This window comes from Mastigoproctus giganteus, chromosome 10 (assembly GCF_048544385.1).
Source record: "Mastigoproctus giganteus isolate SK-2022 chromosome 10, ASM4854438v1, whole genome shotgun sequence".
NCBI lineage: Eukaryota > Metazoa > Arthropoda > Arachnida > Uropygi > Thelyphonidae > Mastigoproctus > Mastigoproctus giganteus.
Genome location: NC_143584.1, coordinates 51,428,323 through 51,446,890, shown reverse-complemented (window position 1 = coordinate 51,446,890; position 18,568 = coordinate 51,428,323). Strand labels below are relative to the sequence as shown.

At 38.3% G+C, this 18,568-nt stretch overlaps 1 protein-coding gene across 2 annotated transcripts in view; it reads right to left on the bottom strand.

Annotated features, from left to right (window-relative positions):
• LOC150079033 (twitchin-like) overlaps positions 1-18,568 on the bottom strand; it is a 2,795,346-nt gene that overhangs the window by 2,431,248 nt on the left and 345,530 nt on the right. For both annotated transcript variants that reach the window (XM_090382361.1, XM_090382360.1), the window contains one exon: positions 4,468-4,678. In XM_090382361.1, coding sequence (XP_090238487.1) covers positions 4,468-4,678 — 211 coding nt within the window. The remainder of the gene's footprint in view (positions 1-4,467; positions 4,679-18,568) is intronic.

The window sequence follows — 18,568 nt, the reverse complement described above, 5'->3', positions numbered from 1 at the left end:
TAACAGATTTATAGCACCCTATATCTACCTATACAGGTAGTTATAGGGTGTCTAATCACTCTATTTAGTAATAGTATTAAAATGTAGGGAAGTAAACTTATTCTGCTAAAGGGCAAAAAAAAAAAACAAAAAAAAACTCATATTATTCCCATCATCAAAAAGTGCCTATCCAATTCTTCCTTGAATTTTGTGAAACTTTCCGCCATGCAGATAAACTTTTTCTGCATGGCAAAAATGCCAGACTACGATTTCCATTAAATAAAGGTAGTTAGAAGTTGCTCATAATGAGTTAATTATACCTGTTTACCAATTCAAATTAAATGAATTTGTGTTCAATATCCTCCTTGAACTTGATCTGATTATGGAAACAAGTCTGGTCATTTCACTGTTTTTTAGAAGATGCATACCTTCCTTCTCCCCTTCCCTTTGATTCCCCACCTCTCTCTCTCTCTCTCTCAAATTCATATAATTTATTTACAATACTCTTGCATTACTATATAAGCAAGTTAAAATTTGCATTTTACTGCTCTGGTTAAGTCAACTGGTTGCTTTTGCTGCTTTTTAGAAGGAATAAACAGAATGAGTTTTCTGAAATTAAATGTTAAGTTAGTTAATTTAAATGTTAATTTTAAAGTGTATAATGTGGATATGAGTGAGAATTTTGCTGCCCTAGGTTAAAGATAATTCAATGAAAAAATAAATAAATAATAACCCTGGAAGTGTCTCTAACTACTACATGCTAATTAATAGAGCAATTAGTAAATATTCTAACTTACTGTAACAGGCTAGTGGAGATGACTTAAGATTGCCTGGAGTTTATCTGCCACGAACTGTAGGTTGACTGCAGTGGGGGTTTAATGGGCACTGACTAGCACAGGTGGTTTGCTTGCTGTGACTGTCAGATGACTTGATATCAGAAGGTAGGTGAATATGATGGAGCTTGGTGACCTGTTTAGTTGCCAACTGTTTGCTTCCATTCTGGGTTGGCCACTTAGCACATTAGCACTGACATTAGTTGAGGCATATGAAGCAAGAAAGCAAGCTTACATAGCATCAGCCAAAAAAAAAAAAAAAAAAAAAATCTTGCCATTTCATACATCCAGGCACTCCAAATGATTGTCTAGTTCAGCCTTAAATTTATTTAAGCTATCAACTTCCACAACAACAGATGGAAGTCTGTTCAGCAATCAACTACCAGCTAGCTAAAGGCAAATTTCGGCACATCTATACTACAACTGTCTTTCCTCAATTTGAATCTATCTGAGCATGGGGAAGTATCCCGTCAGCATTGAGCCTGCTCAAACCATTCAAGACGTCATACACCTCAATCAAATCATCTCGCAGGTGCCTAGTATCCAGATGCTGCAACTTGCAGAACTTAAGCCTTTCTTTGTATGTTTGTTTGTTATTTGGTTTTTAGGAGCATTAGCAACTAAGGCCATATTGCTCCGGGGATATGCGGTGGTCATTCCCTGACCTTTCTGCATCCTCTGTATTTGGTGGTGACGGGCTCGAACCCCGGTCCAATCAAGAAGCGTGTGCTACGCACTACTGCTCCTTCCCACCTGGCTATGGAGGCGCCCCTTTCTTCGTAAGTGCACCCCTTTGTTCCTCTAACCAATCTTGTTGTTCTTCTCTGTACTTGTTCTAGCAACTCTACATCCTTCCTAAAATGAAGCCTTCAGACCTGTATACAGTACTCAAGATGTGGCCTGACCATTGCCTTAAAAAACTCCATGACTTGCTCTGGCAGCCCATCTGCACTGCTGAGAGAACTTCATATCTGACTGTACAATTAATTTCAGGTCAGGAGGTCATTCTCCACCTCCTGAGTGTAGTGCCACACAGTTGGTACATTACTTTTGGGTTACTGCTACCTATATGCAGCACTTTGCATTTGTCAATGTTGAACTTTAGTTGCCACTTCCCAGCCCATCTGCCTAAATTTTCTAGATCCTGTTGCAGTGACATACTGTCTTTACTGTCATTAACAACCCTACCAAACTTTGTATCATCTGCAAACTTATATATTAAGCTTGATGTCCCTTCATTGATATCATTGACAAATACACAAAACAACAACGGACCCAGCACTGAAATCTGGGGGACAACACTAATAACATTAGTCCACATAGAGCAGTGTCCATTTATCACTACTCTTTGCAGTCTCCCACTCAACCATCCCTTTATATATTGCAGCAACTTGCCCTTAAAGCCATACCGCTCCAATTTGTAAATCAGTCCTCCATGTACAACAGTGTCAAAAAGCTTTCCTGAAATCCAAGTATATGATATCAAAATTATTTTTTGCATCCAGTGCCTTTGTGATCACATCATAGTATCCAATCAAATTGGTCAGACAAGACTTCCCCTTAACAAACCCATGTTGTGTCTGAACTATTAATGCAGTCTTGTCTAGGTAATCCTGAATCACTTCTTTAACCAGTGACTCCATTATTTTCCCCAGAACACAAGTTAAACTAACAGGTCTATAATTATTTTTGCCACCCTTTGAACCCCCCTTTGTAAATTGGGGATACATTTGCACTTCTCCAGTCCATGGAGGAACTCCCCTGAATCTAAGGATTCTCTCATATTTATGGCTAAGGGTTTGCTAACTTCCTTTGTTGCTTCCTTCAATATAACTGGATATATTCCATCTGCCCCAGGTGCTATTTTTATGTTTAACTTCAACAATTTCTCCTCCACTTTGCTCTCCATTATTACAAAATCATTTATCTCCCTGTTAGAGTTTAGTAAACTTCTGTCCTCCCCTTCCTTACAGAATTCCTCATGTAATTCCTTACAGAATTCCTCATTCCAGATGCAAAATACTCATTCAGTTTGTCAGCGATCAGAGCAAGATCATCAACAGTCAAACCACCAACATCAAGTGGACAAATCTAATTCATCCCCTTCGTTCTAGAATTTACATAAGTAAAGAAGTATTTAATGTTTTTCTTTGTATCCTTTTCCATGGATTTCTTGTATACAGACTTCGCCTGCCTAAGCTCCTTTGTGACTTGATTACAGACTAGCTTATATCTGCCATTGGCTTCTATGTCACCTGATAATTTATATGCATCCCACCCGTTTTTATTCTCTGCCACAAGCCTCATTAGTTCATCTGACATCCATTTAGGTCTAAATCTTGAACGGTATTTCTTAGTTGGACTGAAGAGCCTAGTAGCCTCCAAGATTAAGTCCCTGAAGGCTATCCATTTAGAATTCAATGCTGATAACATCATCTGTTAATCCCACTGTATAGAATTTAAAAACTGTATGAGACCACTTTAGTCACCGTTACGAAAACAAAATCCCTTCCCTTTACCCCTGATGGTAGTTACATCTTTAAGTAAATCCCACATCAGTGACCAATGCAAAGACATCTTCCTTGACTAGATTATATCCTGTTCTTGACAGGTTTGCAAACAGTTCACATTTTTCACATTTTGCACATTTTTTAGTCTGTGATGCATTGGATAATTGCCCCCTTCGGTTCTTCCCTGAGCCACGATACTACCACTACTTTGTGCTGCTCTAGTTTGGGTCATGATTCCATTTAAGTACAATTTAATTAACAATGAAATTTAATAAGATTAATAAATTTTTAATTGATTAATTGATAATACAATATTAAGCTAACAAATTTCTAATACAGCGCTATGTATTTCTCTATATAGTTTTAAGTTAACTCTTATGCTATCAAGTTCAGGATATATGTTACACTATTCCTTATTGGCGGCAATATATATAACAATGGCGGCAAGTTACGAACAATAAAATCTATGAACAATAAACATTGACTTTCAAAATCGCTATCTAAATTCAAAATAAACCAAGGAGCTTGACTAGAACTATAAAGCTACTTATAGAAAAAAATTTAATATAACAATTAAGTCAATAAAACGACTTCTCTGCACCATTCCAGCAGATATACATCTTCCCTAATGTGAGGCCTCCAGGCCTCTATGCAGTACTCAAGATGCAGCCTAACCACTGACTAATACAATGGGATAATCACTTCCTTGTTTCTGCTAGCAATATTCCTGTATATCATAGACAAACTCCATGAGTCATCCTGGCAGCCTGTCTGCACTGCTCATAGAACTTCATATCTGACTGCACAATTACCCCCATGTCTTTTTTTTAATTTTCCACTGCCCTGAGTGTAGTACCACGTAGTTGGTACATTAATCTGGGATTACTGCTAACCATATGCAGTGTGTTGTATTATTTTTTGCACTATTCTTCACTATACTTGCTCTATTTCTCCTGCATGTGCAGAGTTGAGTTCACTTTCACAAATTCCTTTCAGTTAATGGTGTTATATTTTAACATGAAGGATAATTTTAATAATATAAATAACTTCACAGAACATAATATAATTCAAGATTGTATCTACAAAATAACACTTTCAATAAACCTCAAAATATACAAATAACATGGAACAAAAGATATACATACCACAATTTCTAATGATAAAAGATATGTGTCTTTGCCTGTATCTTTCTTTCTTATTTTATGCCGAGGTCCTTCTTTTATTTCTTTAGAACCCAGAAGCCAAATTATTTTTGGAAATGGTTTGGCTTCAAGTACAACCTCCAGAAACAAGGAATCCTCTTCTTGCCTAATCCCAGGCTTCTTAGGAAATTTTGGTGCTTTTCCACCAGGAACTCTAAATAATATTATGATATTAAACAAATTGTAAAATGTATTCTATATATAGTATTAAAAAATTAAGATAAAAGGGAAAAAAATAGTGCTGTGTGAAGTGCAACATATAAAAGTTTAAGCAAAAAATAACTGTTCTACAGAGCTTATATAAATTAAAAGTAGAAGATAATGACTTTCACCGACATTTACAATTCATTTAAGAGGGATTGATGGAAGATCCCTCTACACTGCACACCTGCACAGCAGCATAGTGGTTTTGGAAGTGCCACAAACTAAATTTTTCAAGTACAAAATACATTATGGAATGCACCCAAATATGGTGGTACTTGGGTCTCAGTCTACAAGAGACCCTTCTCATGAAGGATTCCCATATTTCGATTAATGGAATATAAATGATCCAGCCAATCATTTACTTCCTCCATCGAAATATTTTTTAAACCAGGAACATTGGAACATAACTGCAAAATTTCAGTTTCTTTTGGAATGGTTTCTGTATCAGTTGAATATATTTCTGGCCGCAACTTATTCCAGCTTCATTGTATTGTTTGAACTGGAACATAATTCCAGGCATCAGTGGCATTGAAAATTGCATCTTTTATATTGTAGCTTTTCCAAAACTCCATCAAATCTAATTTATTTTCTGCCGAAACAAGTTTCTGAATGAACATTTTGATATACCAAAGAGGCTTCTAGAGGAGTCTCAAAGAACATGGGAAAGAAGGGAATGGACCACCTGAGCAGAAAGCGTTTTAGGAGTTTTGGGGAAACATATCGAGCAGGAAAGTAAGACATAACAGCTGATCCCCCTGGATACAACTAGAACACAAGAAAAACCAAGGACGTACAAGAAATTAGAGGGTGGGAGATTCAGGAAGAAGTAAAACAGACGATCAAGAACTCTCACAACTGGCCAACTCCAGGAATAGATAATGAACACAACTACTGGTACAAGAAGCTCACTTGTACACACAAGTACCTGGCAGAGCAGTTCAACCAAGTGATTAGCCACCCAGTGACAATCCCGAAGTTTCTCACTCAAGGAATCACATATCTGAAGCCTAAAGATGAAAATACAAGAAACACGGCGAAATATAGGCCAATCACCTACTTCCCAACAATGTACAAGATCCTGACCAGCTGCATAACCAGGAAGATATCAGACTACTTGGAGAGCCAGAACTTAATGGCTGAACAGCAGAAAGGATGAAAGCAGCTGAGCAAAGGATGCAAGGAGCAAATAACCATAGATGCCGCATTTATGGAGTAAGCGTACAAGAAGCGCCGCAACATGTACACAGCCTACATCGATTACCACAAGGCCTTCGACTACGTGCCTCATAGATGGCTAATAGAGGCGCTGACGATCTACAAAATCTATCCGATAGTGACAAACTTCCTAGTAGAAACAATGGTGAAATGCAGTACCACCATTATGGTCAAAAACATCACAACCAGTCCAATCTCCATCAGGAGAGGAATCTTTCAGGGAGATGCCCTGAGCCCATTATGGTTCTGTCTAGCACTTAACCCGCTATCCACCATGCCCAACAGTAGCAAGTACGGATATAACCTCAAAGAAGAAGGAAGAATTTCTACACCCTCAACCACCTGATGTACATGGATGACATCAAGCTCTATGCGGCAACAGAGAAGCACCTCCAGCAACTACTACACCGAAGAATTCAGCAATGATATTAGGATGGAATTTTGTCTACACAAATGCAAGACCCACGGATTGCACCAGGGAAAATTAGTCAACCGAAACTACCAGCTGCAGACTAGTAAAGAGGTCGAAGCCATGACAGAGGGAGAGGCCTACAAAGACTTGGGGATGATGCAAGCTCAGCAGTTACAGAATAAGAAATTAAGGCCTGCTTGACTTAAAAATACCATTAGAGACTCAGAATCCTGCTAAAAGCAAAACTGAATGGAGGGAACACAGTCAAAGCCATAAACACCTATGCAGTTCCAGTGCTAACCAATTGCTTCGGGGTCATAGATTAGACTAACACCAAGCTGGAGGATATAATGAGAAGGACAAGGACAATGATGACTAAGATCCGCCAACACCACCTGAAATCTGCCGTGGAGAGACTGACAATTGCCCAGAAAAAAGGAGGAAGAGGGTGATAAACCTCACTGAGCAACAGAAGACAGTGCTAGCTAACCTGAAGAATTACTTCCAGAAACACACAGCAGCACTCCAGCAGGCCATAAGGCTTTCTTCCATCATATGCCTCTAATAATGCAAATGCTAATAAGGAAGACAGACAAGCCATATACCCCACTCAACCTAAGCAAGGAGTCCCCCCAACCAGGAAACACAAACAAAGCGAGAAAGATGGGCAGAGAAGACACTCCAACGCACACTACAATGATCTCCATCAAGATCACAAAGATAAAATTCTTCCAATGCATGGCTCACAAGCGGATGCTCTTCCCCGAGACTGAAGGATTCATGCTCGCCATCAGAGATGACGAAATCAACACCAGAAACTATAGAAAATACGTTGCCAAGGAGCCTGGAGTGTTTGATTACAGATGTTGACGGTGCCACCTGGCCTCAAAAATGATCCAACATATCACCGCGGGATGCAAGGTGGTCGCCCAGACTGAAAACACTCATAGATACGACCAGGCAGCCAGGATAATACATCAGAAGCTAGCAAGGAAATACCAGTAGATCGAAGAAAGTGTATCGTTCTACAGACCCCCAACCCACAAGCTGTACTGGGACTGCACCATAATAACGGATAGGACAATACCGCACAACAGACTGAACATAACCCTTGTGGACAAGAAGGAAAAGGCTGCCTATCTGATTGACATAGCAGTACCCAACACTGGCAACCTGCAGAAAACCCATTGGGAAAAATCAGGAAGTACACGAACCTAAGACAGGAGATTAAATAGATGTAGCATATGCAACAAGTAACAACTACCTCGATCATCATGTCAACCACCAGTATGGTGCCAAAGACCCTACATAGCAGCCTAGCAGCAATAGGTCTCCCAGTGAACACCTACAAGGAACTCCAGAAACTCGCAATCCTAAACACCTGTAGGATAGTCAGAGAGTTCCTCGACCAACAGTGACACCAGACATAACAAAAACCACCCTGTGTACTTGGTAGCAATACCCATCACAGGGTAGAACCCCCAATCAGGGAGAAATAATAATAATAACAATACAAGAAATCTGGTGAAATACAGTCCAATCACCTGCCTCACAACAATGTACAAGATCCTGACTGGCTGCATAACCAAGAAGATATCAGACACCACTTGGAGTGCCAGAACAGCAGAAAGGATGCAAACAGCTCAGTAAAGGATGCAAGGGGGCAATTAACCATAGATGCTGAAGTTATAGAGCAAGCCTACAAGAAGTGCAGCAATATTTACACAACCTACATCGATTACTGCAAAGCCTTCGAATCTGTGTCTCACAGCTGGTTAATAAGGCACTGAACAACTACAAAGTCAATCCGATAGTGACAAACTTCCTAGGAGAAACAATGGCGAAATTGGGTACTATCATTAAGGTTGAGAAAATCACAGCCAGGGTAATCCCCATCAGGAAAGGAATCTTTCAGGGACATGCCCTGAGCCCACTGTGGTTCTGTCTAGCACTTAACCTGCTATCTACCATGCTCAACAGCAGCAAGTACGTACATAATCTCAAAGGAAGGAAGAACCTGTACACCCTCATCCACTTGATGTACATGATGACATCAAGCTCTACGCAGGAACTGAGAGGCAACTACAGCAACTGTTCCAGATCAGTGAAGAATTCAGCAATAATATTAGGATGGAATTTGGTCTAGACAAATGCAAGACCCAAGGGTTGCACCAAGGAAAATTAGTCAACAGAAACTACCAGCTGTAGACTGGTAAAGAGAATGAAGCCATGCCAGAGGAGAGGCCTACAAATAATTGGGAATGATGCAGGCACAGCAGTGAAAGCACAAGGAAATTAAGGCCTGCCTTACCGAAAAATACCATCAGAGACTCAGAAGCCTGCTGAAAGAAAAGCTGAATGGAGGAATACAGTTAAAGCCATAAACACCTATGCAGCTCAAGTACTAATATACTCCTTCAAGGTTATAGATTGGATTAACACCGAGCTGGAGGATATCATGAGAAAGTCAAGGCCAATGATGATGAAGAGCTGCCAAGACCATCTGAAGTAAGCTGTAGAGAGATTGACAATTGCTTGGAAAGAAGGAGGAAGGGACGGCCTGATAGACCTCATCGAGCAACAGAAAACAGCGATTGCTAACCAGAAACACACAGCTGCACTGCACCAGGCCATAAGGAAGATAGACAAGCAGTATACCCACTCAACCTAAGCAAGGAATCAACTCCCAACCAGGAGGCACAAATGAAATAGAAAGATGGGCAGAGAAGACACTCCAGGGCAGACACTATAATGGTCTCCATCAGGGTCACATATATAAAATTGTTTCAATGCATGAGCGTGAATGAAATTTCGCTCATGAATGAAATTTCAAAGCATGAGCGGCCGCTCTTCCCCAAGACTGAAGGATTCATGCTCGCCATCCAAGACCAGAAAATCAACACCAAAAACTATACAAAATACACTGCCAAGGAGCCCAGAGGTCCAATGACACATTTGGATGTTGCCACCTGACCTCAGAAACGATCCAATTCATCACCGCGAGATACAAGGTGATCACCCAGACTGAGTACGCACATAGACACAACCAGCCAGGATATTACATCAGAAGCCAGCAAGGAAATACCAGTTGACTGAAGAAAGTGTACCGTACTACAACAACGAACCCCGGTCAGTACTGGAGACCGCAACCCACAAGCTGTATTGGTATCATGCCACTATAGCATTAGCATTAGTAGAGGCATATGATGCAAGAAAGCAAGCTTATGCAGCATCAGCCAAAAAAAAAAAAAAAAAAAAAAAAAACACTTCAATTTCACCCCTCTTGTTCATTTGAAATACCTGTCCAGTTGAGCCTTAAATTTATTTAAACTATCAACTTCCACAACAACGGATGGAAGTCTGTTCCACCAACCAACTACCCGCTGGCTAAAGACAAATTTCCACACATCTATCCTACATCTGTCTTTCCTCAATCTGAATTTATGCCGTCTCAGGTGATTATTCTGAGCAAGAAGAAGATTGCCATCAGCATTGAGCATGCTCAAACCATTCGGAACTTTATACACCTCTATCAGATCACCTCGCCGGTGCCTAGTCTCCATACACTCTAATTTGCAAAACTTAAGCCTTTCTTCATAAGAGCAACCCTTTGGTCCATTCACTAATCTTGTTGCACTTCTCTGTACTCGTTCCAGCAGCTCTACATCCTTCTTGAAATGAGGCCTCCAGACCTGTATACAGTACTCAAGGTGTGGCCTGACCATTGCCTTATACAAGGGAATAATCACCTCCTTATCCCTGCTAGAAAAATTCCTGTATATCATTGACAAGACACAATGGGCTACTCTTGCAGCCCGTCTGCACTGCTCAGAAACTTCATATCTGCCTGCACAATAACCCCCAGGTCCTTTTCATTCTCTACCACTGTCAGTGTAGTACAACAGAGTTAATACGTTGCTCTCGGGTTGCTGTTTCCCATATGTAGTACTTTACATTCGTCAATGTTAAACTACATTTCCCATCTCTCTCAGCCCATCTGCCCAACCTTTCCAGATCCTGTTGCAGCAGCATAGCATCAGTAGTGTCCTTAACAACCCTGCCAACCTTTGTATCATCTGCAAACTTGGACAATAAACTTGATATACCATCATCAATATTATTTATAAATACAGAAAACAATAATGGCCCCAATACTGAACCCTGAAGGACTCCACTAATAACATTAGTCCACGATGAGCAGTGTCCATTGATTACCACTCTCTGTATTCTCCCACTCAACCATCCCTTTATCCATAGCAGCAATTTGCCTCCAATGCCACACAGCTCCAATTTGTGCAGCAGTCTTCTCTGTGCAACAGTATCAAAAGCCTTTCTAAGATCCAAATATATAATATCAAAGTTATTCCCTGCATCCAGTTCTTTTGTGACTGCATCATAATATCCAATCAAATTGGTCAGGCAAGACTTTCCCTTAACAAAACCATGCTGTGTCCGAGCTATAACTGAAGTCGTGTCTAAATGATCCTGCAGTGCTCCTTTAACCAGGACCTCCATTAATTTTCCTGGAACAGAAGTTAAACTCACAGGTCTATAATTACTTGTGTCAGCCTTTGATCCTCCTTTGTGAATTGGGGTAACATTTGCACATCTCCAGTCCATGAGTAACTCCCCTGAGTCCAAGGAAGCTCTCATAATTATGGCTAAAGGTTTGCTTACTTCCTTTGCTGCCTCCTTTAATATAACTGGATAGATCCCATCCACCCCAGGTGCCTTTCTTATGTTTATCTTCAACAATTTCTCCTCCACTTTACTCTCAGTTATTACAAGATTATCTAGCTTACTGCCAGAGTTGAATACACCTATGGCATTCCCCTCGCTGAATAACTCCTCATGTGTGAATGTCGATGCAAAATATTCATTTAGTTTGTTAGCTACCTGAGCAGGATCATCAACAGTTGAACCATCGATATCAAATGGACCAATCTGATTCATCCCCTTCCTACTAGAGTTTACATAAGTAAAGAACTCTTTGCTGTTTTTCTTTGCATCCTTTGCAAAAGATTTCTCATAATCTGCCTTTGCCTGCCTAACCTCCTTTGTAACTTGGTTACAGATCAGCTTATATCTATCATAGGCTTCTGTGTCACATGTTAATTTATATGTATCCCATGCATTTTTCTTCTCTGCTATATGTCTCATTAGTTCAACTGTCATCCATTTAGGCCTAAACCTTGAACAATATTTCTTAGTTGGTATGAAGAATCACTACTGATAATCAGATCAAGAGTATTACTCCCTCTAGTTGCCTCCCGAACATGCTTATTTAGAAAACAATCATCCAATAAATCCACAAAAGCCTTGCTAGTGTGTGAGTGACCAACCCACAAATTCCAGTCAATATCTGGGAAATTAAAATCCCCCATTATAAGACTCTCTGCTTTACTGGCCCACTCTATTTCCCTGTACAGTTTCTTATTCTACTCATCAGAGTCATTATGCCTATAATACACTCCTACTCTCAATTTTGATCTCCCAATGCTTATGTCACACTAAAGTGACTCGACACTGCACTGTCCAGCGATGTCGACTGGCTTTACTTCCTTGGATTTTATGTGTTTTTTAACTAATAGCAACCCCTCCTCCCTTCCTATCTTGTCTATCCTTTCTGTACACATTGTACTCCCCAAATTCCAGTTCTGCATTCCTTATATCTGTGTGGCACCACGTCTCTGATATCCCAACAATATCTGCCTTTGATGTTTTGAGCAATACCTCAAATTCATCAAATTTATTTACCAAACTCCTACCATTGGTATACATGCAAGTATACATGCACCTGTTCCTATTCTTAGCTACCCTAACACAACCCGTGTGTTTACTTGTACCGCAATAACTCCCAGTAGTCTCTGAAATATCCTGCATTCTGTTTTCCAGGCTGCTGCTCATTCCAATAGAAGCAGTGCAAGAATCACTGTCACCTCTGCCAGTGGCTTCTGTTAATCTATTAGTCCTTATATCCCCCCAAGCTAGCAGTTTTCCGACCCACCTAACACTGCCTCGATAGCATCAGCAAATATTCTTGCACCTTTTCTATTTAAGTGTATCCCATCCCTATAGAAACAGTCTCTCCTGTTAAAAAGTACTGTCCAGGCTTAAAAAGAATTCTACCCCTTGATCCTTGCACAATCTTTCCAGGGCTGAATTGATCGACAAGGCTCTCATCCTATACTCCCTCCTCTCGTGTCTGGGCAGAATTGCAGACACTTTCAAATTCAACCCTAATTCACGGCTTTTTTTCAACAGTGACCTGTACTTGTTAAGTAATTCTGCCGGTCTCCCACTCTTAATATCATTCGTGCCAACATGTAGAACTATATCAACCTTTTGTGCCTTTAAAAGATATCTGCTCTACAAAGTCATCAAACTTTGCCCCTGGCAGACATACCCTGGTCCTGTTCCACCTATCCTTTTTACAAAGCATGTTCCCCATTTCCCTGACAATAGAGTCACCAACAATTACTAGTTCCTGTGCGACCAGCGCATTCTGTCTTGAGTGTTGACACTGTGTTGCGTGATGACCAAGTGCAAGCTCTGGCGTTGATGTGGGCAGCTGAGAGCTTGATGGGCCCCTCAATTTAGATCCTTCGAGGGTATCCACCCTGCCCTTCAAGCTCTCATATAGGCCCATAACAACGCTGAGTTGTCACCTGATTTCGTTACACTCCTTGCATTCTGCAAACACAAAGACATCCCCCATGGCAATATCATGTCCCGTACCCGATTGCTCCAAAAACATCATGCAAGCAGTGCATTTTAAAAGACTATGATTCAGAGGGCAACTGCTCCCCTCAGTTTTCCCCTGAGCCACAGCACTCCCATTAGCTTGAGCCCTTTGCTTTGCTGCTCTGGTCTGAGTTATGATTTCGATTTAATTTCAATAAATATTTCAATTTCAGTACAAAATTAAAACCCTAAACTTGTATCCCAACACAGTTATAACGCTATATATATTTTTCGGTATTGAGTATTATCTACAAGTTCCGTTCATATAACTTCCGTATCAAGTTATGTATTAATTAATTATGTTTCATTTGTAATCTAAGTCGTTATATATATTTAGTTAAAAGTACAATTTAATTGACAACGAAGTTTAACAAAATTAATAGATTTTACTGATTATTTGACAATATTATATTATATACTACTATACTAAGCTTGTGCTGTCTAGTTCGAGATACAACATTGTTGTAAAACAATGGCGGAAAGTTACGAACGGTAAATCTACGAACACTTAAGTAATAATTAACTTCCAAATGTTGCTGTCTCAATTTAGAATAAACTAAGGATCCTGACCAGGTCTATAAGATACTTATAGAAAATAATGTGATGTAACAATTGGTCAATAAAGCAGCTAAATATGGCTAAAAAACTTCTTGTTCCGCGGAGCTGCAACTTGTAACACGTGGATTTGATACCCTTACCGATACTTTTATGCAATTACAAAGCCGAGTTAAGAATAAATACACCAGATTAATCAGAAAATTACAAAATAATGCTATACAACTAAATTTAAATCAAAAGTTTTAGAAAAACAATAATTTCAAATCAATAAATAAGAAAATCCACTTAGCGGCTTTGACACTTCTGACAACAGAAACTTATAACCTACATAATAAATTAGAATGAAGATTCTTTATAAATAACACTGTTAATTAATTTCTGTGCATGCATTAGGTATACTCCCTTTCAGATTGTCTGAACTGTCAGTGGATGTTTTGTACTTTTACTTTAACGAAACTCCAGAAGAAAAAGATTAGAGGGGAGGAAGGGAACATAGCAGCCAGGACACTTTGCCTCCACATTCTAAACACCACCCTTTAAAGATGCATTGTACCCACTGCTGTGGTGCTACAATTTTATGATGAGGCATCATCGTGCTAGACCCAAAGATGTTTGTGGAACTTTTATGGAACTTTTTAGCCAAATACATTAATGCAAAGTAATTCATTTTTCACCCCAGTCAGTGTGTCATCAAGAAAAACTGGGCCATCAACTTCAACACCCCATATGCCATATCAACACTGACAAACTATATCACTTGATGGTGAGTATTTCTGCAAATGGGTTAGCATGGGTTTTGATGGATAGGAGCCCAGTAGCAAGAATTGTGCATGTTGGTAAAGCCATCATGAGTGAAAGTAGCCTTTTCAGTCCATAGGCTATTGCTAAAGAATCTGAGATTTTATTCCACTTTGATTAACAGAAAATTAAAAAACTCCAAGCATTTTGTATTATCACCTTCATACAAACCTTGTTGTAAAAACAACTGACAGAGACACAGTTTGCTCTTTCAAGAGCATCCCTCCAAATCTGCATGTACTTGATTCCACATGTGGAAGAAATTTCCCAGATACTGCTAGCTAGATATGACAGGAAGAAGGCCACAGCATCTTCTTCTTCTTGAACATGTTCCAATTTCTGAGAGATCTGTATCCTTTTTTTTATGCATCACGCTTCTGGTTTGCACAAGATGATTCCAAACACCCATAATTATGGTATGTGATATTTGCAGCCTCTGAGCATGTCTCTCAAAAAATAACCTTCCTGATGCTCTAGCATTTCAGCTGCATCTCCATACAGTAATACCATCTCACATAAATTGTTTCTGGAAAACATTCTTTCATGTGAGTTTACAAATATGCTTGCAAATAAACACAACACAGTTGTACTTCTAACGAATTTCGCTGCACCCTTCATTTAGTTTATGTAGCTCAGCCAACATTGTGATATGTAAATTTCATGCTTCCACCATGCACCATTGCATATTCTGGATTTTGCTGCAACAACTGAAGGGTCAATCCATCTCCATATTTGAAAAATTCATGGGACCTTAAAACTGACAACCCCCACATTTGAATCGGATGTTGGCTCTTTATTCGTGGTTTACACTTGCTTTTGGAACTATATTGCCTGTATCAGATAAATTATCACTTGATATGCCAGTCTTTCTTTCCTATAAAACAACACAGAATGCTGTAAACTATTTTTGTCTGTATCTGTTGCTTTGCTATATGATTAAAATATCTGAATCTACTATTAATGTTATCAGTTACATTGCAACCTTTCATTTATGTAAATAACAGCATCAGCATATAGTGTTCTTGAACACTACTAACAACTGATCTTCAATAACAAGAAGCTAAAATTGCACAGTTAAGCACTGATATATCCATTCCCATTTCATTTATTTTGCCTTTCTTATGTATTTCTCAATTATTTTTGCCTTTGATTATTTCCTGACAATAAATTTATTATTACACATTTGTTCTTCTTTTCTTAAAAAACCTTTTTCAGGAAATTGCCGCTTTCCATCCCAGAATTTATTTTTTTAAATAATTCTTTTGAACATTATTTCTTTATTCATTTACAAGAGGAGATGCGACACATTACTGTCCTTGTACAGTTAGTGTTCAACACAGGTGCATGTCAAAAAGTGACCATCACATACAACCATTGTATTTATTTTTATTTTTTATTATCATAAGTATTACAAAATATGACTAGTTATTAAAAAAACAATGACAAAAAAATCTAATGATAAATAGCCTAAATCCAAAAATAAGTGAGATAAACCCAATACCGATGTATGTATGTATGTATGTATATATAAATGGGTTTTCAATGTAACTCTTTGAAAGAAAAGTTTAAAGAGTTACATAGAAAAGAGGTAAACAGTAGATGAAGTGGTTTCAGTGAAAGCAGGATTAATAAATTAGGTATGACAGATGCACTTAAAAGTGCAAAGCAGCATTAAAGGATGCAAGAGTATATGTAATTTGTATTAATATTAAATTAAATTAAGTAAGTATAAATGGATGTGAAAGTTACACAAGGTGCCAGTAACTATAAGGGTGAGGAAAGTAGAAAAGGAGGAGTAGTAGATTAGTGAAAGGTGAAAGAATGTTAATATCCTAGAGGTTATGATGAATTAAGTAAATTATAGGCTGAATTTGCGAAGCCAATATAAAGTGGGGGAACTGTAAAGTAAAATTAGTACAACAAAATATTAATAAAAAGCAAATAAAAATAAAATGGTATAGCTGTCATCAGATATGGGAGGAAAACAATTTTAGTAAAAGGTCTAATATAGTAGTACAAAAAATGCTAGATCTGATGTCAGCAGAAATAAATATTGATACAATTTTTTTCAGGTATTTCATCAATTTTTTACCTGATTTTTACCATGATCAGGTATTTTACCTGATCATGTATCAATATTTATTTCTGCTGACATCAGATCTAGCATTTTTTGCATTGCCTACATTAGACCTTTTGCTAAAATTGTTTTCCCCCCCATATCTGATGACAGCTATACCATTTTATTTTTATTTGCTTTTAATTAATATTTTGTTGTACTAATTTTACTTTACAGTTCCCCCACTTTATACTGGCTTGGCAATTCAGCCCATAATTTACTTAATTCATCATAACCTCTAGGACATTAACATTCTTTCACCTTTCACTAATCTACTACTCTTCTTTTTCTACTTTCCTCACCCTAATAGTTAATGGCACTAATAGTAACTTTCACATCCATTTATACTTACTTAATTTAATTTAATATTAATACAAATTACATATACTCTTGCATCCTTTAATGCTGCTTTACGCTTTTAGGTGCATCTGTCATACCTAATTTATTAATCTTGCTTTCACTGAAACCACTTCATCTATTGTTTACCTCTTTTCTATGTAACTCTTTAAACTTTTCTTTTAAAGAGTTACATTATATAGACAAATGTTTATTTTCAGTGTATTGGGTAGGGGTGCTGACCTGTCAATTGTAATTACCATGGAAAAAATTGAGAATGCCAGCAAGGTAAAAGCAGATAACCTGAAATTAAATTAGATTAGCATAAAAATAATAATAATGATGGTACCTAAAGTACCACTACTTTACAGTGCTAGGGCTTTAACTACTTCTTCATAGGGTCGTCAGCCAAAACTGTAGGAGCCACCGCAATAAGCAGGGTCTCTGTTTCTGTTATGATGTATACGTGCGAAATGTACACATCATAGCCGACCCCGACAGAGACCAAAAGGAAGGAATAAAATTCAAATATAAATAAAAATAAGTATATAATTATAAAATACAGTTAAAAAGCTAAAATAATGCCAATTAAACCTTGTTAAAGGAAAAATGATTGAAATTTGAATATAAAAAGACAAAATAAAATATAAAATTTAAACAATCAACTTTCATCTCTGGGTCACCGACATTGCTCTGTAATTACCATAAGCAGCTAATTTCATCGATTCCAGTCCAAGCACACAGTAAGTTGGCATTAACCTGACTTTATTCCGTTATCTACGGGTACTTTGTTTAAATTTTATACCTGTATTTTGTCTTTTTGAATTCAAACTTTCAATCATTTTCCTTTAACAAGATTTAATTGGCATTATTTTAGCTTTTTAACTCTATTTTATATTTATATACTTTTTTTTTTTTTTATGTTTGAATTTTATTCCTTCCTTTTGGTCTCTGTCGGGTCAGCTATGATGTATACGTGCGAAACGTATATACATCATAACAGAAACAGAGAATCTGGTTATTGCAGTGGCTCCTATGGTTTTGGCTACCAACCCTATGAAGAAGTAGTTAAAGCCCTAGGACCCACTACTATATAAACTTTTGCATCCTTTACTGTTGCTTTGCGCTTTTTGGTGAATCTGTCTTATCATATTTTACTCATTTATATTTTATTTTTATTTATCAACTGATACCACATGATTAAACTCATGACTATATATTAAATTTCATATATATATATACAGGGTGTCTCAAAAATATTGGTACAAACGTTTAGGGGAGGTAGGTAACGTCTAAAGGAATGTGAATCGCATAGGAACCCATAACCAGAAACGTCACCGTAAGTCGGTAGACGGCGCTGTTCATCAGTTCGCAAGAGGGAAAATTTCTGGTTTACTCATTCAAGCAGTAGTCGCCGCACGAAGAGCATGCATCGATATACGAACTGTGAACTGGCAGACATGCACCTAGTATATGGATTAGCAGAGGGCAATGGACAAGCCGCTCACGGAATTTATGGAGAATGCTTCCCAGACAGATATGTACCAGACCACCGTTTGTTTGCGCGTGTGCATCAAAATTTGTGCGATTATGGGTCATTTAAAGGTAACAGGAGTAGTGCGGGCAGACCACGTTCGATGCGAACTCTCACCATGGAAGAA